Raw genomic sequence first — 26,910 nt, forward strand, 5'->3', positions numbered from 1 at the left:
TAGTTTTTTTGTATTATTTATATTATGTTTAATATATGTTTAATATATAATAATACATAATAAATAAATAAAATAAATAATAAATAAATAAACAAATAAATAAATAAATAAATAATAAGAATAATAAATATGTCCCTGGACACATGAGGACTTTAAATATGACCAATGTATGATCCTGTAACTACTTGGTATCGGATTGATACCCAAATTTGTGGTATCATCCAAAACTAATGTAAAGCATCAAACAAGAGAAGAATAAGTGATTATTACATTTTAACAGAAGTGTAGATAGAACATGTTAAAAGAGAAAATAAGCAGATATTAACAGTAAATGAACAAGTAGATTAATAATTCATTTTCTACCACTTGTCCTTAATAATGTTGACAAAATAATAGAATGATAAATGACACAATATGTTACTGCATATGTCAGCAGCTAAATTAGGAGTCTTTGTTTGTTTACTTACTAATAAAAGACAAGTTGTCTAGTATGTTAACTATTCTATTTAAGGACAAACTTGCAGTAAGAAACATATGTTTAATGTACCCTAAGATTTTTTTGTTAAAATAAAGCCAATAATGCCATTGGTGGATTTACACCTGACATCCACTGTAATGATACCAAGTACAGGAGTGTATCTTGTCGATACTACTATGATTACGTCAATATTTTCTGGCATCATAAAATCTTTAGTTTTTTAAAAATTATTTATATTATGTTTAATATATGAAAAATATATAATAATACATAATAAATAAATAAAATAAATAAATAAATAATAAATAAATAAACAAATAAATAAATAATAATAATAATAATAATAATAATAAATAAATAAATAATAATAATAATAATAAATAGCATCACTAAATCTTTTCAAAACATTTTTTTATTTATATTATGTTTATAAAGTCAGTAAATATGTCCCTGGACACATGAGGACTTTGAATATGACCAATGTATGATCCCGTAACTACTTGGTATCAGATTGATACCCAAATTTGTGGTATCATCCAAAACTAATGTAAAGTATCAAACAACAGAAGAATAAGTGATTATTACATTTTAACAGAAGTGTAGATAGAACATGTTAAAAGAGAAAATAAGCAGATATTAACAGTAAATGAACAAGTGGATTAATAATTCATTTTCTACCACTTGTCCTTAATAATGTTGACAAAATAATAGAATGAAAAATGACACAATATGTTACTGCATATGTCAGCTGCTAAATTAGGAGTCTTTGTTTGTTTACTTACTAATAAAAGGCAAGTTGTCTTGTATGTTCACTATTTTATTTAAGGACACAATTGCAATAATAAATATATGTTTAATGTACCCTAAGATTTTTTGTTAAAATAAAGACAATAATGCAAATTTTTTTGTGGTCCCCTTTATTTAGAAAAGTACCGAAAAGTATGGAAATAATTTTGGTATCGGTATAATATTGGTATGGGGACAACACTACTCCATAGTTATCCAATACATATATGATATTGTAGTTTTGCCCACATGTTGAGTGTAGTGATGTCATCTCAGCAGCCAAAAGCCACAAGGCAATAGATGACAGTGTGTGGCTTTTGTCGACTGAGCTCTTTTGCCCACAATGGCGTCTGGCCTGCAGCCGCAGGTCACAGGCATTCACCACGGCAACAGAAGTAGAAATGTCCGATAATATTGGACTGCCGATATTTTCAGCTGATAAATGCTTCAAAATGTAATATCGGAAATTATCGGTATCGGTTTCAAAAAGTAAAATCTATGACTTATTAAAACGCGGCTGTGTACACGGACGTAGGGAGAAGTACAGAGCGCCAATAAACCTTAAAGGCACTGCCTTTGCGTGCCGGCCCAGTCACATAATATCTACGGCTTTTCACACACACAAGTGAATGCAAAGCGTACTTGGTCAACAGCCATACAGGTCACACTGAGGGTGGCCGTAAAAACAACTTTAACACTGATACAAATATGCGCCACACTGTGAACCCACACCAAACAAGAATGACAAACACATTTCGGGAGAACATCCGCACCCTAACACAACATAAACACAACAGAACAAATACCCAGAAACCCCTTGCAGCACTAAGTCTTCCGGGACGCTACAATATACACCCCCGCTCCTTAAAAGAAAATGCTCAAACGTAAAGTCAGCTCAACTTTTCCAAAATGTGTTAGCTGCATGCTTATTTACATTGGAATTGCCGTAGACATGCTACTGATTAGTGTTAGCGATTTTAAATGGATTTTAAGTGTACTAAAACAGCGCCGTGTGTTATGTTCTATATTTTCAATGGAACAAATAACATGTTTGTGTTCTTCACTTGAGTCATATTGCCATCATGTTGCAGTCTACACGTATATCTTATGTGTGACTGCCATCTACTGGTCAAACGTATCATTACACCGTGTACCAAATAAAATTGCGTCAAGGTCGGTAAGCAGAACCAGAATTGTTTTGCACATTAGGCGCAACAACCATAATAAAACATCACTTACTGTGCGAGGTCTGCTGTCCTTAGGATGCAGACTGCTGGGATGTTCATATATTCCCATTTAGATGAAGAATGACTCATAATTCTCGCGAAGAATAGGGGGGTGGAACAAAGCGTCTTTCTGTGTCGTTCTCTCCATGAATGTCCCTTGTATGCTTAAAGGGGAACATTATCACAATTTCAGAATGGTTAACACCATTAAAAATCAGTTCCCAGTGGCTTATTATATTTTTCAAAGATTTTTTCAAAATTTTACCCATCATGCAATATCCCTAAAAAAAGCTTCAAAGTGCCTGATTTTAACCATCGTTGTAAACACCCGTCCATTTTCCTGTGACGTCACATAGTGAAGCCAACACAAACAAACATGGCGCATAGAACAGCAAGCTATAGCGACATTAGCTCGGATTCAGACTCGGATTTCAGCGGCTTAAGCGATTCAACAGATTACGCATGTATTGAAACGGATGGTTGTAGTGTGGAGGCAGGTAGCGAAAACGAAATTGAAGAAGAAACTGAAGCTATTGAGCCATATCGGTTTGAACCGTATGCAAGCGAAAGCGACGAAAACGACACGACAGCCAGCGACACGGGAGAAAGCGAGGACGAATTCGGCGATCGCCTTCTAACCAACGATTGGTATGTGTTTGTTTGGCATTAAAGGAAACTAACAACTATGAACTAGGTTTACAGCATATGAAATACATTTGGCAACAACATGCACTTTGAGAGTGCAGACAGCCCAATTTTCATCAATTAATATATTCTGTAGACATACCCTCATCCGCGCTCTTTTCCTGAAAGCTGATCTGTCCAGTTTTGGAGTTGATGTCAGCAGGCCAGGGAAGCTAGGGTCGATATTCTTCTCTTGATCATCTTCGGTGGCATAAGGGACGGTGTGAGCCAAGACATCCAGGGGGTTTAGCTCGCTCGTCTGCGGGAACAAACTGCCGCCATTGTTTGCCGTGCTACCGAGGTCCTTTGTCCCTGAATTGCTCACACACTCCGGCAGATTCAATGGGGGTCTGGCGGCAGATTTCTTTGACTTTATCGTTGGAAATGCATCTGCTTTGAGTGTCGCAGGATATCCACACATTCTTGCCATCTCTGTCGTAGCATAGCTTTCGTGGGTAAAGTGTGCGGAACAAACGTCCAATTTCTTGCCACTTTCGCATCTTTGGGCCACTGGTGCAACTTGAATCCGTCCCTGTTCGTGTTGTTACACCCTCCGACAACACACCGACGAGGCATGATGTCTCCAAGGTACGGAAAACAGTCGAAAAAACGGAAAATAACAGAGCTGATTTGACTCGGTGTTAGAGAAAATGGCGGATTGCTTCCCGATGTGACGCCATGTTGTGACGTCATCGCTCTGAGAGCGAATATTAGAAAGGTGTTTAATTCGCCAAAATTCACCCATTTAGAGTTCGGAAATCGGTTAAAAAAATATATGGTCTTTTTTCCTGCAACATCAAGGTATATATTGACGCTTACATAGGTCTGGTGATAATGTTCCCCTTTAAAATGATCGAAATACGTAAATATTAAATGTTATTATAAATGTGCCCGTTACTACATTACATACAGTATATCAGAGGTGGGACCAAGTCATTGTTTTGCAAGTCACAAGTAAGTTTCAAGTCTTTGCCCTCAAGTCCGAGTCAAGTCCGAGTCAAGTCCCGAGTCAAGACAGGCAAGCCCCGAGTCAAGTCCATAGTCAAGACTGGAAAGTCTCAAGTCAAGTCCTAAGTCCTGCATTTTGAGTTTCGAGTCCTTTCAAGTCCTTTTAACCACAGACTAATATATTAACACAGATTGTGTATGCTTTTCAAACGCTGTATTTATTTATTAAAACAAGTGCATTTTAAATTGCAGGAAAGAAAATTGTGCTGACATTGCACTTTATAATAGCACTATTAACCAGTCATTTTAAACATTAACTCATTCCTTTACAGAACAAACACATTGAAAAATAAAGTGCAAATGTACTTATTTGTACAAAAGTGTTAACATTGAAAAAACATGACATATACGTGAACATAACAAAACCGGTGGTTGGGGACCACTGAGGTAAACAACCAACAGTATGTCAGAAAGCTAGCTAAAACGGTACACATATTCATAATATAGTATACATTTTAACTGACCTTTATTTTACTATTTTTGTCTTTTTTTAGGTGGCTAAAATACGCGGTGCTGCTGACCGCCGTCTAACGTTACGTGTGATATATTGACTAACGTAACCCTGCTTAAAAAAAATCACTGAACAAAAAGTATGAATAAGGTAGTGAACTGCAACAGATTCCCGTGTTTGCAATAACGTTATAACGTTAGCAGTGAGTTTACAGCCTCACTGATTTAACTACACAGCAAATAAAAGTCACGTTACTTAGCCAATAAACGTTATCTTACATTCAAAACTTACCCTTCTTTGTGCAACTTCAAATGCCGGACGAAGTTGGAAGTTGTTGCCTCTCCATCAGTAATTTTCGAACCGCATGTGTTGCATACTGCAAACCGTTTTGTGTTGACCACCTCGTAATTTTTATACCCAAACAAAATTATTTTAGGTATCATTTTTTGTTCACTGGCGTGTGGTTTGGACATGTCTTCTTCGTTGGTTGTCCTGCAATTTGATTGGATGAATGCTGTGTGATGAAAACAAAGTAGATCTAATTTGATTGGCTGTTGTACTGAGACCACACCAGCTGACACACGCAACGCTGATAGACAAGTACACAATGAAAAATACGGAGCGCTCCCGAATAACTTTTTCATCTTTGGGTTTTGGGGAAAGTGGCAAGTCATGTCAAGTCATGTCAATTCAAAAGGCTCAAGTCCAAGTGAAGTCACAAGTCATTGATGTTAAAGTCTAAGTCGAGTTGCAAGTCTTTTTACATTTTGTCAAGTCGAGTCTAAAGTCATCAAATTCATGACTCGAGTCTGACTCGAGTCCAAGTCATGTGACTCGAGTCCACACCTCTGCAGTATATACTTACATCATGTATATAAAGCCCTAATGGAGGTGTTTGGAATGTTTTTTTAGGGGCTTTATAGGCAGAATAGATCGACTTCTATTGGCTCCAATGTAAGCTGACTTTTAATCGCATGTATTTACTATTTAGAATGCATAAAAAAGAAGAAAAATATATGTGTTCTTCTCTTATGGAGGAAAAGCGGACGTTGTAGAGGACGCTAAAGGCAGTGCCTTTAAGGCACGCCCACAATATTGTTGTCCGGGTGGAAATCGGGAGAAATTCGGGAGTCTCCCGGGAAAATCGGCAGGTTGAAACCGATACCGATAATTTCCGATATTACATTTTAAAGCATTTATCGACTGATATTATCGGACATCTCTATTATTTATTGGATTTTACAGGCGGAAAAGAGGACTGTAAGCGGACTTTTGTTTACGTTTATTTCCGAGTTAAAATGCATAAAAAAAAGAAGAAAAAAAAAGCATTTGTGTCATGTCTTTCATAACGATTGTGATTGATGAGCAAAATAAGAATAAAAAGTGCATTACCATTTAAGAATGCAGTGATTTGGAGGAATGGAAATATTCTCAGGCATGACATTTGATTGTTTTTCATTTTTATATGAGGCAACAAGGTGCATCTTAAGATGGCTTGCAACTCGACAAATGAAAAGACTTAAGTCCTCTTAAAATGATTTCTGCATATTTACTTTTTTTTGTTTTTTTTGCCCCTTTAATGGCAAACATCCATTGTTCACGGTGAATTGTTCTACTGTGTCATTAGTCCCCACTGAGGACTGAGGGGGATGTTAGGCCAGAAACTTTATTGTTGTTTGAGAAATGACGTAACTCAGTAAGACCCCTCAGTTCCTGGATGACCTTTGACCCACCCCTGACCCGGGCCGGCCTTCCTGTGGTGATAGAGCTTACCCCCCCCCTACCTCCCGCCCCAAACTCTCTGCCGTCTTCGGGTGATTCCCTTTCACCGGGAAGCCTTTGTGCTCACTGTCACGCCAAATCTGGTCAGGGTTGGAAGTTTTCACAATGGCAGGTATCAAGCTGTCAGGAGATTTGATATGAACCATGAGCGAGCTTCTGACAAGTTCCGATGACCTGACCCCACCCTGACACAACCCCTGATCCCAGACCCGGCCCATACACTCCCCCATACAAGTTGACTTGCAGAAATAAGTAACCATTAAAAGATATTGGTATGTTCATAATACAGGATTTACAAACCCCGTTTCCATATGAGTTGGGAAATTGTGTTAGATGTAAATATAAACGGAATACAATGATTTGCAAATCATTTTCAACCCATATTCAATTGAATGCACTACAAAGACAACATATTTGATGTTCAAACTCATAAACTTTATTTTTTTTTGCAACTAATAATTAACTTAGAATTTCATGGCTGCAACACGTGCCAAAGTAGTTGGGAAAGGGCATGTTCACCACTGTGTTACATCACCTTTTCTTTTAACAACACTCAATAAACAATTGGGAACTGAGGAAACTTAATTGTTGAAGCTTTGAAAGTGGAATTCTTTCCCATTCTTGTTTTATGTAGAGCTTCAGTCGTTCAACAGTCCGGGGTCTCCGCTGTCGTATTTTACGCCACACATTTTCGATGGGAGACAGGTCTGGACTGCAGGCGGGCCAGGAAAGTACCCACACTCTTTTTTTTTTTACGAAGCCACGCTGTTGTAACACGTGCTGAATGTGGCTTGGCATTGTCTTGCTGAAATAAGCAGGGGCGTCCATGGAAAAGACGGCGCTTAGATGGCAGCATATGTTGTTCCAAAACCTGTATGTACCTTTCAGCATTAATGGTGCCTTCACAGATGTGTAAGTTACCCATGCCTTGGGCACTAATGCACCCCCATACCATCACAGATGCAACTTTGCGTCGATAACAGTCTGGATGGTTCGCTTCCCCTTTGGTCCGGATGACACGATGTCGAATATTTCCAAAAACAATTTGAAATGTGGACTCGTCAGACCACAGAACACTTTTCCACTTTGCATGAGTCCATCTTAGATGATCTCGGGCCCAGAGAAGCCGGCGGCGTTTCTGGGTGTTGTTGATAAATGGCTTTCGCTTTGCATAGTAGAGCTTTAACTTGCACTTACAGATGTAGCGACCAACTGTAGTTACTGACAGTGGTTTTCTGAAGTGTTCCTGAGCCCATGTGGTGATATCCTTTAGAGATTGATGTCGGTTTTTGATACAGTGCCGTCTGAGGGATCGAAGGTCACGGCCATTCAATGTTGCTTTCCGGCCATGCCGCTTACGTGGAGTGATTTCTCCAGATTCTCTGAACCTTTTGATGATATTATGGACCGTAGATGTTGAAATCCCTAAATTTCTTGCAATTGCACTTTGAGAAACGTTGTTCTTAAACTGTTTGTCTATTTGCTCACGCAGTTGTGGACAAAGGGGTGTACCTCGCCCCATCCTTTCTTGTGAAAGACTTAGCATTTTTTGGGAAGCTGTTTTTATACCCAATCATGGCACCCACCTGTTCCTAATTAGCCTGCACACCTGTGGGATGTTCCAAATAAATGTTTGATGAGCATTCCTCAACTTTATCAGTATTTATTGCCACCTTTCCCAACTTCTTTGTCACGTGTTGCTGGCATCAAATTCTAAAGTTAATGATTATTTGCAAAAAAAAAAAAAAAAAATGTTTATCAGTTTGAACATCAAATATGTTGTCTTTGTAGCATATTCAACTGAATATGGGTTGAAAAGGATTTGCAAATCATTGTATTCCGTTTATATTTACATCTAACACAATTTCCCAACTCATATGGAAACGGGGTTTGTAGTATAAGTCCTTTGTAAACCACATATATATGTTTATAGGTGTGTCTCACCTCCTTTATCAAGGTGTTGGTACTCACAACTTCATTTGGCCCTATGGTGGATCATTTTGCAATTGTACTTAATAATAAAGCACGGAGACGGTCTGAAAGCCTAACACTCAGGGTTCCACAGTGCTCCCGAATGCCTCGTTTTGTGGATAGTCTGTGTTCTATAAATAGATAAACCACACACATGTTCAAGGGGACCTGTAATAAATTTAAGCTATTTTTAAAACATTTTCTTGAGGTCTGGAACAGTGTTTGTTAAACCCTCGTTGGGCCGTATGGACTGCAGTGGTATTTACTTGTAATACACTTTTCCACCACTTGTGGCAGTAATGACAATATCAAACAAACAGAAGAATTCTGGAGCTAATGTCACAGAGAGGATTCCCAAGCGCAAAAATTAAGACTAAAGTGATGAAGCTATATTTTCATTTGCACTTTCATTTTTTTGGCTGTTTAGTTAAGAAAAATATCAATTGTTAATTTAGTTTATTTATTTTATAACAACCTAATTGTTTGTAAAATAAATTGTCAGTTATTTATGAGTCCCTTGCAGTATATTTGATTAGTACTTATTTTTGTCATCAGCCTGACCTAAGCCTTAAGTTCATGTCTTCAATAAATAACATATTTTGCGATTAACCAATGTTAAGGTTGTAAACTGTAAGTATATTAAATATATTTGATGAATATGATTAAAATGAACAGTGGCGGTACAGCTCGGTTAATAGTGTGGCCGTGCCAGCAACTTGAGGGTTCCATGTTCGATCCCCGCTCCCTCCATTCCCAGTCACTGCCGTCGTGTCCTTGGGCAAGACACTTTACCCACCTGCTCCCAGTGCCACCCACACTGGTTTAAATGTAACTTAGATATTGGGTTTCACTATGTAAAAAGCGCTTTTGAGTCACTAGAGAAAAGTGCTATATAAATATAATTCACTTCACTTCACTTCACAGTGAGATGACTAATTCTGTGTTAATATTTGAGTGAGGCCACTGTCATTGCTCAAATAATAATACAAAAATTAAAATCAATGTTGTTAGGAATTATTGACCTATTTAAGACTCCAATTACTTCACATCAAATATTCCACTTTGAAAATCTTTTTGGGGAAAATATTGCATATTTTGCGGTTCTGCCTCGAAAAACAGTCTTTTGACAAAAAGACCATAAAGCGTAAAACATTGTAAAAAAATCAACTTTGTATCGACAGATAAACCTGAAGTTGATGTAGAGATATAAGTGTTGAATAAAAGAATAAACAAAATATTATCAGACTTATTATTTTTTTTAAATGACTGAGACCCTGTGGGGTCCCCAGGACCTAACTTGAGGGGAGCCCTAGTGGTTAAAAAATTGTTATATATTGTATTGGTTTTGAAAAGAAAAAAGTTTCAAAATGGTCCCCACATGCTTAGATTTTTTAGTGTGCAGCTCTCTGTAGAAAAAGTTTGGACACACCTGCTGTAGTTTAATAAGATGTTATTTGTAGTAGGTAAACAATACGATGCTCTCTCACAACACAATGTGCCTCATGGCAGTGGTTGGAAAGGACTCCAGTGGACATTGTGTGAAGTTTGTCGTCAAATGTTGCTGTAATAGTCGCCGAGGTGCTGTGTCTTTTCAAAAACCCAACAAGTCCGGATTGATTTGTGTCCATGTGTGCGACAGATTGTGTTTTTGTAGCGGCAAATAAAAGAAAAATATAATATCTCAAGACAATGGGAAGAAGTACCCGGATACGCTAGGTCAGGGGTCGGCAACCCAAAATGTTGCAGGAGCCATATTGGCCCAAAAATACAAAAACAATTTTTTCTGGAGCCGCAAAAAATTTAAAGCCTTATATAAGTGTTATAATGAAGGCAACACATGATGCAAGTGTCTATATTAGCTATAATAGCTTTTTGATTGAGACTTTCATTAGTAGATTGCACAGTACAGTACATATTCCGTACAATTGACCACTAAATGGTAACACCCGAATAAGTTTTTCAACTTGTTTAAGTCGGGGTCCACGTTAATTAATTCATGGTAAAAGCCTACTATCAAAATGACTTTAAAAGTCTTATATAAGTGTTACAATGAGGGCAACACATGATGTAAGTGTCTATATTAGCCTACTATCAAAATGACTTTAAAAGTCTTAATATAAGTATTATAATGAAGGCAACACATGATGTAAGTGTCTATATTAGCTATAATAGCCTACTATCAAAATGACTTTAAAAGTCTTATATAAATGTTACAATGAAGACAACACATGATGTAAGTGTCTATATTAGCCTACTATCAAAATTACTTTAAGTGTTGTATAAGTGTTACAATGAAGGCAACACATGATGTAAGTGTCTATATTAGCCTACTATCAAAATTACTTTAAAAGTCTTAATATAAGTGTTATAATGAAGGCAACACATGATGTAAGTGTCTATATTAGCTATATTAGCCTACTATCAAAATGACTTTAAAAGTCTTATATAAGTGTTATAATGAAGGCAACACATGATGTACGTGTCTATATTAACTATAATAGCCTACTATCAAAATGACTTTAAAAGTCTTATATACAATGAAGGCAACACATGATGTAAGTGTCTATATTAGCCTACTATCAAAATGACTTTAAAAGTCTTATATAAGCGTTATAATGAAGACAACACATGATGTAAGTGTCTATATTAGCTATATTAGCCTACTATCAAAATGACTTTAAAAGTCTTATAAAAGTGTTATAATGAAGGCAACACATGATGTGTCTATATTAGCCTACTATCAAAATGACTACGTGTCGCAGGCTGACACAAATCTTCGTTGACAAACATATTGAAATGTAATATTTATTCTACACATTTTTACGACATTGGAAAACATTTGTAAAACGGAGGCTTTTCAGAGTGTGAGATAACTCCTGGAAATTACTGGCTTAGAATAGACAAAGGCAGGATGTGTGTGTCCAAGTTAAAGGAAACTAAAATAGAATGACCACAAATATACCTAAAATACGAGGCATAATGATGCATTATGTCCACACAGCATGTTAGCATCGATTACCTTGCAGTCATGCACTGACCGAAAATGCCTGATCAGCACTCCGCACAAGTCAATAACGTCAACAAAGCTCACCATTTGTGCATTCACGCACAGCATAAAAAGTTTGGTGGACAAAATGAGGTTAAAAAGAAGGAGGGGCATAAAACATTTCTTTCTGGACTTTCTATTGAAATTCATAATCATTCATCAATTGATGAGAAAAGTCAGTTCTGCCCTTCCCTTAAAAAAATTTTTGACTACTACTTCACAGGAAGCTAAGCAGCCAATGCAAGTTGTGGCTGCCCACTCCCACACTGCAAAAAGTCAGTGTTCAAAAACAAGAAAAAAACAAAACGAAAATGAGGGGTATTTTATTTGAACTAAGCAAAATTATCTGCCAATAGAACAAGAAAATTTGGCTTGTCAAGACTTTCCAAAACAAGTAAAATTAGCTAACTTCAATGGACCAAAAAATACCTTAAAAAATTAGGAAAAGTCGGCAAAAGTCCCAAAAATGTTCAAAATACCTACCCAGGTTCGAGTCCCACAAGTCCCGCCGCCGCACGGGATGCCCAAAATGTCCAAAACGCGCCCAGCAAAGTCCCACGGGAAGGCGGGGAGAACAGTGAGAAAAGTCGGTAAAATGTTCAAAAATCACACCCGGGTTCGAGAGCCACAAGTCTTAAGACTTGTACCACTCCATGTGGGACTCCAACCTGGGTAGGTATTTTGAACATTTTTGGGACTTTTGCAGACTTTTCCAACTTTTATCCCCCCTCCCCGTGGGACTCGGCTGGGTGTGTTATGGACATTTTGGGCATCCCGGGACTTGCGTCGCTGGCGGCGGGACTTATGGGACTCGAACCTGGGTAGGTATTTTGAACATTTTTTGGGGACTTTTGACGACTTTTCTCACTTTTCTCCCCCACTTCCCGTGGGACTTTGCTGGGTGCGTTTTGGACATTTTTGGAATCCCGGGACTTGTGCGGCCGGCGGCGGGCATACCCTCCCGAATTGTCCGGGAGACTCCCGAATTTCAGTGCCTCTCCCGAAAATCTCCCGGGACAACCATTCTCCCGGAATTTCTCTCGATTTCCAGCCGGACTTAAGGCACGCCCCCTCCAGGTCCGTGCGGACCTGAGTGAGGACAGCCTGTCGTCACTTCCGCTCTTTACTTCATACTTCAGAACTGACACCCACACTTGCCGTCAGGGTGCGCAATACAACGTAAACCGTTGGCCAACCAAAAAGTATCTTTTTGGTTGGCCAACGGTTTACGTTGTGTGGGAGTCAGTTCTGAAGTATGAAGTAAAGGGACGTAACTTCATCACCTCGCCTGGTTATTGACTCCAACCCAGAATATTACACTGCCCATACCTATGCTCCTTCAAAGGCTGTGCTACTGGCTGCAAAGCATTGCACTTTCAAATACAACAATGAGTAGAGGAGTGTTATGTGTGTATATGTGTAAATAAATGAACACTGAACTTGAAGTATTTATTTTATTTATATGTATGTATATATAATGAAATACAAACCCTGTTTCCATATGAGTTGGGAAATTGTGTTAGATGTAAATATAAACGGAATACAATGATTTGCAAATCATTTTCAACCCATATTCAGTTGAATGCACTACAAAGACAAGATATTTGATGTTCAGACTCATAAACTTTTTTTTTTTTTTTGCAAATAATAATTAAGTTAGAATTTCATGGCTGCAACACGTGCCAAAGTAGTTGGGAAAGGGCATGTTCACCACTGTGTTACATGGCCTTTCCTTTTAACAACACCCAGTAAAGGTTTGGGAACTGAGGAGACACATTTTTGAAGCTTCTCAGGTGTAATTCTTTCCCATTCTTGCTTGATGTACAGCTTAAGTTGTTCAACAGTCCGGGGGTCTCCGTTGTGCTATTTTAGGCTTCATAATGCGCCACACATTTTCAATGGGAGACAGGTCTGGACTACAGGCAGGCCAGTCTAGTACCCGCACTCTTTTACTATGAAGCCACGTTGATGTAACACGTGGCTTGGCATTGTCTTGCTGAAATAAGCAGGGGCGTCCATGGTAACGTTGCTTGGATGGCAACATATGTTGCTCCAAAACCTGTATGTACCTTTCAGCATTAATGGTGCCTTCACAGATGTGTAAGTTACCCATGTCTTGGGCACTAATACAACCCCATACCATCACAGATGCTGGCTTTTCAACTTTGCGCCTTTAACAATCCGGATGGTTCTTTTCCTCTTCGGTCCGGAGGACACAACGTCCACAGTTTCCAAAAACAATTTGAAATGTGGACTCGTCAGACCACAGAACACTTTTCCACTTTGTATCAGTCCATCTTAGATGAGCTCAGGCCCAGCAAAGCCGACGGCATTTCTGGGTGTTGTTGATGAACGGTTTTTGCCTTGCATAGGAGAGTTTTAACTTGCACTTACAGATGTAGCGACCAACTGTAGTTACTGACAGTGGGTTTCTGAAGTGTTCCTGAGCCAATGTGGTGATATCCTTTACACAATGATGTCGCTTAATGATGCAGTACAGCCTGAGGGTTTGAAGGTCACGGGCTTAGCTGTTTACATGCAGTGATATCTCCAGATTCTCTGAACCCTTTGATGATATTACGGACCGTAGATGGTGAAATCCCTAAATTCCTTGCAATAGCTGGTTGAGAAAGGTTTTTCTTAAACCGTTCAACAATTTGCTCACGCATTTGTTGACAAAGTGGTGACCCTCGCCCCATCCTTGTTTGTGAATGACTGAGCATTTCATGGAATCTACTTTTATACCCAATCATGGCACCCACCTGTTCCCAATTTGCCTGTTCACCTGTGGGATGTTCCAAATAAGTGTTTGATGAGCATTCCTCAACTTTATCAGTATTTATTGCCACCTTTCCCAACTTCTTTGTCACGTGTTGCTGGCATCAAATTCAAAAGTTAATGATTATTTGCAAAAAAAAAAAAAAAAAAAGTATCAGTTCGAACATCAAAAATGTTGTCTTTGTAGCATATTCAACTGAATATGGGTTGAAAATGATTTGCAAATCATTGTATTCCGTTTATATTTACATCTAACACAATTTCCCAACTCATATGGAAACGGGGTTTGTACATATTTATATATAGCTAGTATTCACTGAAAGTCAAGTATTTATTTTTTGGACTTTTGACCAATTTGGTCGCCTTTTCCCCTCTTCTTCCCCGCCTTCCTGTGCACCATTGCTGGGTATGATTTGGACTAAAATAGTTTCAAGCATATTTTACTCAATATAGGTCATCAAATCTCAGCAACAAGCTGTAATATCTTACTGAGATCATATAGGACCAAAACCCTTAAAACAAGTAAAACACTCTAACATAAAATCTGCTTAGTGAGAAGAATTATCTTATCAGACAGAAAATAAGCAAATATCACCCTTATTTGAGATATTCAATCTTACTTAGATTTCAGTTTTTGCAGTGCAGGAACACACTGCCCTCTAGTGTTTTGACTGAGACAAAGATAGTACATCTTGCATTGACTATGGCAAATATGACTGACCTCTACAGTTCTAATAGGATCAGGACTGCTTTGGATGGGGGGAGTATAATCCAGATCTGACCTGTGTTACTTTTCTCGTGTGCAGGTATGGAGAGAAAGGAGATGCTGTCCGGATAGAAAAAGTGGTATACACAGGCAGAGAAGGAAAGAGCTCAAGAGGATGCCCGATTGCTAAATGGGTAAGGACATAGCATCTGTGTTAGTATTATTACTGTTATTGTCATTATTATTATTATTATTATTACTAGTCAGTAGGGGCTGGGCGGTATACTGATAATTAGACTTAGACTTAAACAAACTTTATTGATGCACAAGGGAAATTGTTCAATACTGCCATTACACAGTGACGTGCAGTCAACTATACACCATAGATACTTTTGGAGGTTTATTTTCTTCTTCTCTTTTTTGTACTTAAATTCATATGTGAAGCTCTAATCATTGTTGATTTAGGTTGTGCATGAATAACAGGAAAAAGAAGGGAGTCATTTGCTTTCATAAAAACATTATATATGATAAATGGGTCCAAAAAGCATTTGATAAAGTTGTTATTAAATACTTTTTGGTCCCATTTGCTTTTAACAAAATAAATCAAGTATTGTGAGTATATCTTACCTTTCTGTATACCAGTGACGTGCGGTGAGGTTGATGGCTGGTGAGGCACTGACTTCATCACAGTCAGATTTACAAACATATGAACCCTAAAGAGTATCTTATTCACCATTTGATTGGCAGCAGTTAACGGGTTATGTTTAAAAGCTCATACCAGCATTCTTCCCTGCTTGGCACTCAGCATCAAGGGTTGGAATTGGGGGTTAAATCACCAAAAATGATTCCCACTGCTGCCCACTGCTCCCCTCACCTCCCAGTGGGTGAACAAGGGGATGGGTCAAATGCAGAGGACAAATTTCATTACACCTAGTGTGTGTGTGACAATCTTTGGTACTTTAACTTAACTTTAACTTTACACATACAAACTGTAGCACACAAAAAAGCACATTTAATAAAAAAAAAACGTTATTATGGTCTTACCTTTACTTAGAAATTAAGTCCATGCGCCGCAACTAAAGCCCTCACTTAAACTTTCCACGTGCAAGATTGAATCTATTTAAAAAAGTGTAACCGAGGGTTTATAAATGTCGCCTATACTGTATGAAACTACAAAATAACAAACACGGAGGCTCCAGTTTACACGAGGACCACTTTATTTACCTTCTTTCAAAAACCTCCGCAACGTGACATCACTTCCGCTCTTAGCGCCTTCAAAATAAGAGCTCAAGGCATATACTGTATAACAGCGCATAACAGGAACTTAACATCACAAAGAGGAAAGCCCATGAAAATAGGTTACGCCTGCAGTCTGCAGGTGTACCTAATGTTGTGGCCCTGCAGTCATTCACAACTCCTCCAACACGAACATGATTGTTTTTGCACTTTTTGGCTTCTTATGAAATAACTTTTTTAAATAGATTCAATCTTGCACGTGGAAAGTTTAAGTGTGGGCTTTAGTTGATATAACAATTCTACGGCGGGGGTGCAGGAGGCGGGGCTACTGGAGCCTCAGCCAGTGCGTCTTTTGCAGCCGTTTTATGATCGCTCAGCACAAGAAATACTTTACACACATACAGTTGTTGACAAAATACACTGTACAATATATACCTCAGCTAACTAAACTATGGAAATGTATAATATAGTTCATATAGCAATACAGTCTCACTGCACAGCAGGCCAGCAGTTAGCCGAGTCCGGAATCCATGTTGAGGCACTGAGTGACGTGCCTCAACTGGCTGCTGATCACCGCACCGTCTCTTCTCAGTATTTGAACAGCAAATGTGAAAATTCAGCGATTTTGAATAAAAATAATCTAAAACTGGTGAAGTTAAATGGAAAATAACTTTATAGTATAATCACTGGATACATATAACAATTTACTTTTTTTTTTTTTTTTTTTACATTTTTTTTCTTTCCATGATGGCAGGTGAGGCCCCGCCTCACCTGCCTCTAGTGACTGCACGTCACTGCTGTATTCGTATGTGAAGCAGCAATAACTATCCTCCATGTAAACGTACTTTGTATGATCACATTCATTTTGTCTTAAAGTCCAGTTTAGAGAAGTATTTAATCTTGGAAACAGTATTTAATCCTCAATATTGGCAGACACATTCATTTAATTCAATTTAATTCCAAGAAATAAAACAATATTTTTGCATCTGACAAAAAAAAAACCCACAAACGCTGGCTTACTCTAATAAAAAGGCCATATTTGTTATAAATACAGTTAAAAATAGTTTAAAAAAAAAAGGCTGGCTTCCACTGGAGAGACATGTGTCTGCTAGCTTGAGCGCCCTCACTTCTCCCAGTGTGGCGAGTCAGAGTACTGCTGAGGCATTGAACTGCAAGTTGACAATAACATCGCCCCCTACTTTGAGGCAGAGGTACTTGCTGCCTCATGGCCTGCCTTTTACCCTCGCATGAGCCCCCTCGCACGCACACGCTCAATACACTTTGTGTGTAGCCGCGGAGGCACCAGCTGTGTCTGCCTCACTTCTCGTCCGCCGCGTTATTTTCATCAGGAAACACGGAATTTCCGCGATTTTGACCATAAAAATTTTCTAAATATACAGGAACCACACCAAAATCACATAGAAAGCATAGACCAAAAGAGAAATATTAAAACTTATTTTATTTTATGACTTCGTTTTTGAACAGCTCATGGTTAAGCCTTTTACCCCCCTGGTGGTAAGGTGAGGCACTGCCTCACTTGCCTCCCCTGACAGCACGTCACTGGCCATACAGATATACAGTACAGGCCGAAAGTTTGGACACACCTTCTCATTTCAATGCCGTTTCTTTATTTTCAAGACTATTTACATTGTAGATTGTCACTGAAGGCGTCAAAACTATGACACCTGTGAAGTGAAAATCATTTCAGGAGACTGCCTCTTGAAGCTCAAAGAGAGAATGCCAAGAGTGTGCGAAAAAGAGTGGCAAAGAGTGGCTATTTTGAAGAAACTAGAATATTAAACATGTTTTCAGTTATTTCACCTTTTTTTTGTTAAAGAACATAAAGTTAAAGTACCAATGATTGTCACACACAGACTAGGTGTGGCGAAGTTATTCTCTGCATTTGACCCATCACCCTTGATAACCCCCTGGGAGGTGAGGGGAGCAGTGGGCAGCAGCGGTGGCCGCGCCCGGGAATAATTTTTGGTGATTTAACCCCCAATTCCAACCCTTAATGCTGAGTGCCAACCTGGGAGGTAATGGGTCCCATTTTTATAGTCTTTGGTATGATCTGAGGGCGGACACTCTAACCACTACCCACTAAGAACTCCACATGTGTTCATTCGTAGTTTTGATGTGACAATCTACAATGTAAATAGTCATGAAAATAAAGAAAACGCATTGAATGAGAAGCGGTGTCCAAACTTTTGGCCTGTACTGTATGTGTTTTGATGCTGTCTTTTATAGTTACATCGTGTCAACAACACCCGCCTCAATGCTTTGTTATGTCTAAAAAGTTATTGCTAAACAACGTGAAACGACATCATAACTACTGTCGAGTTACAAAGCATTAAAACAGAGTGACTCTCCTGTTCAGTGCAAAGTAAGCTTCAAAATTAAAAAAGGCAGTATTAACCTGTATTCTACCACAGCAACTACTGTATTTTTCGGAGTATAAGTCGCTCCGGAGTATAAGTCGCACCGGCCGAAAATGCATAATAAAGAAGGAAAAAAACATATATAAGTCGCATTTTTTAGGGAAATGTATTTGATAAAAGCCAACACCAAGAATAGACATTTGAAAGGCAATTTAAAATAAATAAAGAATAGTGAACAACAGGCTGAATAAGTGTACGTTATATGAGGCATAAATAACCAACTGAGAACGTGCCTGGTATGTTAACGTAACATATTATGGTAAGAGTCATTCAAATAACTATAACATATAGAACATGCTATACGTTTACCAAACAATCTGTCACTCCTAATCGCTAAATCCCATGAAATCTTATACGTCTAGTCTCTTACGTGAATGAGATAAATAATATTATTTGATATTTTACGGTAACGTGTTACTCATTTCACACATAAGTTCTTTATTCTCAATGGAGGGGGTGGGAGGAGTCTTTGCAGATTTTCTGAGCCCTGGTCAGGCAGCGGCTTTTTGCGATCTCCTGGATAGGAGAAAGAGGAGTCCTGATCTTTTAATGCTAGACATAGGGAGACCCGAAAATAATGCGTTACAGTAATCGAGACGAGACGTGTTTTACATTTAGAAAAAAAATCATAATAATATGACTCCTTTAAAGGCCTACTGAAATGCGATTTCCTTATTCAAACGGGGATAGCAGGTCCATTCTATGTGTCATACTTGATCATTTCGCGATATTGCCATATTTTTGCTGAAAGGATTTAGTAGAGAACATCGACGATAAAGTTCGCAACTTTTGGTCGCTGATAAAAAAAGCCTTGCCTGTACCGGAAGTAGCAGACGAGTAGCGTGTGACGTCACAGGTTGTGGAGCTCCTCACATCTGCACATTGTTTACAATCATGGCCACCAGCAGCGAGAGCGATTCGGACCGAGAAAGCGACGATTTCCCCATTAATTTGAGCGAGGATGAAAGATTTGTGGATGAGGAAAGTGAGAGTGAAGGACTAGAGGGCAGTGGGAGTGATTCAGATAGGGAAGATGCTGTGAGAGGCGGGTGGGACCTGATATTCAGCTGGGAATGACTAAAAGAGTAAATAAACACAAGACATATATATACTTTATTAGCCACAACACATCCAGGCTTATATTTAATATGCCACAAATTAATCCCGCATAACAAACACCTCCCCCCTCCCGTCCATATAACCCGCCAATACAACTCAAACACCTGCACAACACACTCAATCCCACAGCCCAAAGTACCGTTCACCTCCCCAAAGTTCATACAGCACATATATTTCCCCAAAGTCCCCAAAGTTACGTACGTGACATGCACATAGCGGCACGCACGTACGGGCAAGCGATCAAATGTTTGGAAGCCGCAGCTGCATGCGTACTCACGGTACCGCGTCTGCGCATCCAACTCAAAGTCCTCCTGGTAAGAGTCTCTGTTGTCCCAGTTCTCCACAGGCCAATGGTAAAGCTTGACTGTCATCTTCCGGGAATGTAAACAATGAAACACCGGCTGTGTTTGTGTTGCTGCAGTCGGCCTCAATACACCGCTTCCCACCTACGGCTTCCTTCTTTGCTGTCTCCATTGTTCATTGAACAAATTGCAAAAGATTCACCAACACAGATGTCCAGAATACTGTGGAATTTTGCGATGAAAACAGACGACTTAATAGCTGGCCACCATGCTGTCCCAAATTGTCCTCTACAATCCGTGACGTCACGCGCAGGCGTCGTCATACCGAGACGTTTTCAGCAGGATATTTCGCCCGAAATTTAAAATAGCACATTAGTAAGCTATCCCCGTATTCGCATGTGTTGCAATGTTAAGATTTCATCATTGATATATATATATTTCCCACCAACACGTCTTCCTATGAGGAAGCAGTGCCTGGGGAGTCTGTGGTGGGCTCTCCTAATTCTGGGGCTGAGGTTGCTGAGGTAGTTAAAAAGCTCCTCGGTGGCAAGGCCCCGGGGGTAGATGAGATCCGCCCGGAGTTCCTTAAGGCTCTGGATGCTGTGGGGCTGTCTTGGTTGACAAGACTCTGCAGCATCGCGTGGACATCGGGGGCAGTACCACTGGATTGGCAGACCGGGGTGGTGGTTCCTCTCTTTAAGAAGGGAAACCGGAGGGTGTGTTCTAACTATCGTGGGATCACACTCCTCAGCCTTCCCGGTAAGGTCTATTCAGGTGTACTGGAGAGGAGGCTACGCCGGATAGTCGAACCTCGGATTCAGGAGGAACAGTGTGGTTTTCGTCCTGGTCGTGGAACTTTGGACCAGCTCTATACTCTCTGCAGGGTCCTTGAGGGTGCATGGGAGTTTGCCCAACCAGTCTACATGTGTTTTGTGGACTTGGAGAAGGCATTCGACCGTGTCCCTCAGGAAGTCCTGTGGGAGTGCTCAGAGAGTATGGGGTATCGGACTGTCTGATTGTGGCAGTCCGCTCCCTGTATGATCAGTGCCAGAGCTTGGTCCGCATTGCCGGTAGTAAGTCGGACACGTTTCCGGTGAGGTTTGGACTCCGCCAAGGCTGCCCTTTGTCACCGATTCTGTTCATAACTTTTATGGACAGAATTTCTAGGCGCAGTCAAGGCGTTGAGGGGATCCGGTTTGGTGTCTGCAGGATTAGGTCTCTGCTTTTTGCAGATGATGTGGTCCTAATGGCTTCATCTGGCCAGGATCTTCAGCTCTCACTGGATCGGTTCGCAGCTGAGTGTGAAGCGACTGGGATGAGAATCAGCACCTCCAAGTCCGAGTCCATGGTTCTCGCCCGGAAAAGGGTGGAGTGCCATCTCCGGGTTGGGGAGGAGATCTTGCCCCAAGTGGAGGAGTTCAAGTACCTCGGAGTCTTGTTCACGAGTGAGGGAAGAGTGGATCGTGAGATTGACAGGCGGATCGGTGCGGCGTCTTCAGTAATGCGGACGCTGTATCGATCCGTTGTGGTGAAGAAGGAGCTGAGCCGGAAGGCAAAGCTCTCAATTTACCGGTCGATCTACGTTCCCATCCTCACCTATGGTCATGAACTTTGGGTTATGACCGAAAGGATCACTGGTACAGGCGGCCGAAATGAGTTTCCTCCGCCGGGTGGCGGGGCTCTCCCTTAGAGATTGGGTGAGAAGCTCTGCCATCCGGGAGGAGCTCAAAGTAAAGCCGCTGCTCCTCCACATCGAGAGGAGCCAGATGAGGTGGTTCGGGCATCTGATCAGGATGCCACCCGAACGCCTCCCTAGGGAGGTGTTTAGGGCACGTCCGACCGGTAGGAGGCCGCGGGGAAGACCCAGGACACGTTGGGAAGACTATGTCTCCCGGCTGGCCTGGGAACGCCTCGGGGTCCCACAGGAAGAGCTGGACGAAGTGGCTGGGGAGAGGGAAGTCTGGGCTTCCCTGCTTAGGCTGCTGCCCCCGCGACCCGACCTCGGATAAGCGGAAGAAGATGGATGGATGGATGGATATATAAACTATCAGACTGCGCGGTCGGTAGTAGTGGGTTTCAGTAGGCCTTTAATGCGCCTTATAATCCGGTGCACCTTTTGTATGAAAATAGACCTTAATAGACCCGCTCATCGACAGTGCACCTTATACTCCGGTGCGCCCTATGGTCCAGAAAATACGGTAGTTAATTTTGAAACTGACTGGTTTTAACTTTTGGGTTCATGACCTCAAACTTCAATGAGGTTCCATTCAAAAAACTAAATGCAAGTATGAACAGCTGTGGGATGATGGCTTTCATTTTGCAGCAGGAGCATATTTTTGCTGATGCTAAACTTTGGTTGCCATCAGGTGATTCGTCGATCATGTGAGAAGGAGAAGCTGCTGTGTCTGGTGCGTCATCGTGCAGGCCACCACTGTGCCAACGCTGTCATCATCATCCTCATCATGGCTTGGGAAGGCGTCCCCAAGCCTCTGGCCGACAAACTGTACCGCGAGCTGAGCGACACCCTCACCCAATACGGCAACCCCACAAGTAGACGCTGCGGCCTCAATGATGAGTAAGTGACTGGCGGGAGATTTTTTTTTTAAGGTGCATGACGTTGTGTTGCTTATGCTTGTCTTTAGAGTACAACTGTGGTACACCTGTTTGCATGAGTCTAAACCTTGGCCCTGACTATGCAGAATTTAGTACTATGCTACTTCCGTCACTACAGCATACTTTCTACACTAAGAAGTAGGGTTCTCCCGATACCAACATTTTGGTACTGGTACCAAAATGTTTTTTTCATACTTTTCAAAATTAAGGGGCACCACAAAAAAAATTCATTATCGGCTTTATTTGAACAAAAAGCTTAATATACATTAAACATATGTTTCTTATTGCAATCAAATAACTATTTGTTATTATTATTATTATTATTATTATTTTTTTTTATTATTAACGTCTCTGCACTACTGACCTGTCTCCGCTCGGGATGGTCTCCTGCTGGCCCTACTATGGACTGGACTCTTACTATTATGTTAGATCCACTATGGACTGGACTCTCACTATTATGTTAGATTCACTATGGACTGGACTTTCACTATTATGTTAGAACCACTATGGACTGGACTCTCACTATTATGTTAGATCCACTATGGACTGGACTCTTACTATTATGTTAGATACACTATGGACTGGACTCTCACACTATTATGTTAGATCCACTATGGACTGGACTCTCACTATTATGTTAGATCCACTATGGACTGGATTCTCACTATTATGTTAGATCCACTATGGACTAGACTCTCACTATTATGTTAGATCCACTACGGACTGGACTCTCACTATTATGTTAGATCCACTATGGACTGGACTCTCACTATTATGTTAGATCCACTATGGACTGGACTCTTACTATTACGTTAGATCCACTATGGACTGGACTCTCACTATTATGTTAGATCCACTATGGACTGGACTCTCACTATTATGTTAGATCCACTATGGACTGGACTCTCACTATTAGTTAGATCCACTATGGACTGAACTCTCACTATTATGTTAGATCCACTATGGACTGGACTCTCACTTTTATGTTAGATCCACTATGGACTGGACTCTCACTATTATGTTAGATCCACTATGGACTGGACTCTCACTATTATGTTAGATCCACTATGGACTGGACTCTCACTATTATGTTAGATCCACTATGGACTGGACTCTTACTATTATGTTAGATCCACTATGGACTGGACTCTCACTATTATGTTAGATCCACTATGGACTGGACTCTCACAATAATATGTTAGATCCACTATGGACTGGACTCTCACACTATTATGTTAGATCCACTATAGACTGGACTCTCACACTATTATGTTAGATCCACTATGAACTGGACTCTCACTATTATGTTAGATCCACTATGGACTGGACTCTCACAATATTATGCTAGATCCACTATGGACTGGACTCTCACTATGATGTTAGATCCACTATGGACTGGACTCTCACTATTATGTTAGATCCACTATGGACTGGACTCTCACTATTATGTTAGATCCACTATGGACTGGACTCTCACTATCATGTTAGATCCACTATGGACTGGACTCTCACTATTATGTTAGATCCACTATGGACTGGACTCTCACAATAATATGTTAGATCCACTATGGACTGGACTCTCACACTATTATGTTAGATCCACTATGGACTGGAGTCTCACAATATTATGCTAGATCCACTATGGACTGGAGTCTCATGATATTATGCTAGATCCACTCGACGTCCATTGCATCGGTCGCCCTGGGGGGGGGGGGTTTCCAAGCCCTGATGTGGGATCTGAACCGAGGATGTTGTTGTGGCTTGTGCAGCCCTTTGAGACACTTGTGATTTAGGGCTGTATAAATAAACGTTGATTGATTGATTGATTAAATAACAGTGAACATACTAAGCAACTTATCTGTTAGTAGTAAGTAAGCAAATGGGTTACAAAGTCTACTAATTTGGCTTATGATGTATGCAGTAACATTGTGTCATTTCCGATATATATATATATATATATATATATATATATATATATATATATATATATATATATATATATATATTTATATATATATAGCAGTAGAAAATGGATGGATTATTAACATATTTGTTCATTTTCTGTTAATATCTGGTTACTTTCTGTTTTAACATGTTCCATCTCCATGTTAAACCATTCATTTGTACAACATGTAGAGTATATAATATCAGAAACATTTATTCAGGTAGAAAAAATATCACCTAACATCTTTGACAATCAAAGGAGGATCGGAACAATCCAAATTTTAGATAGTGTCATACTGCTATCTAAACATGGAAGTGTAGCTCCTCTCCTCTAAATGCAAGTGCTCCTAAAGCAGGAATCGATACGTTTTCATGCAAAAAAAAATATTTGTATGTAAAAAATTAAACAAGATGTTTTCATGTAAAAAATAATATAATAATTATTTTGCAGTAGCGGTGTGCCACAGTCATTTACATGAAGGGGAAACCCTGTACATGTATGTATGTGTACATATAATTTTTTTTTTTTATTGAAAAAATATGTTTTTTTGTTGTTTTGTTTTGATTTTTAAAGACAAAGCTTTTTGTCGTTAATGGCTGATTTCAACATGTGGACTTTTTCTTATTGTGTTTCTTGTTGTTTTCACAATTTTTGCTAGTTGTTTTTTGTACCGAGAGCCAATGACAAAAGGAGTCACGGACCACAGATGACGCCCCCCTGTGCCGCACTTTGGGCACCACAGCTGTAGAAGCAAACTGATTATGGCCTCTATGGTCTTAGTACTGTAGTATATTTGTTCATCCTATCGTCACATGGTTGTCTTACGTCAGTGCCGGAAGTAACACAATCAGTTGTTCACCTGTAGGGGTTTATTTGTGAGATAAAAGAAGTCCTTCTTTAGCTGCCGCCCTATTTTATCATACATTCTGCTTGTGCACAAGTCAGTGTTTACTTTTGTATATATAACTCAACACAAAATCTGTACTTTGGAGCAATGTTCACGTACTCTAGTATTTGGATTGTTAGCTTCCCGATGATTGTCGTGGTTGAGGGAAGAGCTGTTTAATGTTGGATGCTAGGAAATGTCCGATTTGTTGCAACAATCAGCCTTAATGCATTGTTACAGCTGGTGTTTGCGAGGCGAGCGGGTGTAGTGGACGACCGTGCTCGGGTTGGGGCCACGGTTTAGAGAGCTGCGGGGCGAGAGGCGGAAGAGAGAGAGGCAGAGGCGTGCGGGTGTGTTCAGGGGTCTAAATTCTTGTCTGTTCTCCGGGTGTGGTTGTCACTTATGTCATATTAATACTTTTATATTTTTGTGATCGACTGATACGGTCCCAAAGATCGCAATTGACAGGTTGGCGACCCCTGAGCTAGAGCCTTAAACTGACACTATCGCTGTTTGTTCTTGTAAAATTTTAATGGCATTGTCATTCATGGTAAAATAGCGAAGTATTGAACAGTATTTGTCGACCATACTAGACACCGCAGAATGATACACAGGCCAAGGTACCAGTTTGTTTGGTGAAATGTTTGGCCGTACGATAACCGCGACAGTATAAGAAAACTGGGGCAAACTTTTGTCGAAAACGGAATGTGTGGACTACAGAAATGGAGGTACCACAGTGTGACAAGAATTACACAATGTAAACATCATATATTGTTTTGCCACAGTTCAGTATCCTGACGACGTGCTCACTTTCTCTTTGCAGTCGTACCTGCGCATGTCAAGGCAAGGACCCTGACTCTTGTGGTGCTTCCTTCTCTTTTGGTTGTTCCTGGAGTATGTATTTTAATGGTTGTAAATACGCCCGAAGCAAAATACCGCGCAAGTTCCGGCTACAAGGAGAGCATCCTGAACAGGTACTCATTGCAGAAAGGCTCAATGCCTACTTATTTCTATGTATTGTGATCCAATTTTCGTACTACTCAGGAGGACAAACTCAGGAATAACTTCCAGCATCTGGCAACCGAGCTGGCTCCATTGTACAAGCAGCTGGCCCCTCAGGCGTACAGCAACCAGGTTTGTACTCACACAACTGTGCTTCTGGATACATATGGCAGCTTAATTGTGGTTGACTTTCAATTTTTTAATTTCTAAATCTGTGTAAGTGTCAAATGAAGTGAGGTTTTAGCAAGTAGTAACGTCTTGGTGAGGATGTATGGTTTAAACCTTTCAAAAATAATTTTTCTTAAGAGTGGATAAATCCACTCCATCTCATTTTCAGTATTTTTTCCATAATTGCCTCGAAACCTTTCAAAATATGCCCAAATTTGCACGGATGCAGGAAAATATACAGTAGCCCTATTGTAGCATTTATTGTGGGAATGTCAGAGTAGGAAA

The 26,910-nt window shown here is 40.0% G+C and overlaps 1 protein-coding gene across 1 annotated transcript in view; it reads left to right on the forward strand.

Moving 5' to 3' along the window:
• The window catches only part of LOC133595789 (methylcytosine dioxygenase TET3-like), a 57,865-nt gene that overhangs the window by 25,053 nt on the left and 5,902 nt on the right, over nucleotides 1–26,910 (forward strand). Inside the window, exons 4-7 of the mRNA XM_072914314.1 lie at nucleotides 15,017–15,110; nucleotides 22,378–22,586; nucleotides 26,279–26,429; nucleotides 26,500–26,589. Coding sequence (XP_072770415.1) covers nucleotides 15,017–15,110; nucleotides 22,378–22,586; nucleotides 26,279–26,429; nucleotides 26,500–26,589 — 544 coding nt within the window. The remainder of the gene's footprint in view (nucleotides 1–15,016; nucleotides 15,111–22,377; nucleotides 22,587–26,278; nucleotides 26,430–26,499; nucleotides 26,590–26,910) is intronic.

Source organism: Nerophis lumbriciformis, linkage group LG12 (assembly GCF_033978685.3).
Source record: "Nerophis lumbriciformis linkage group LG12, RoL_Nlum_v2.1, whole genome shotgun sequence".
Classification (NCBI taxonomy): domain Eukaryota; kingdom Metazoa; phylum Chordata; class Actinopteri; order Syngnathiformes; family Syngnathidae; genus Nerophis; species Nerophis lumbriciformis.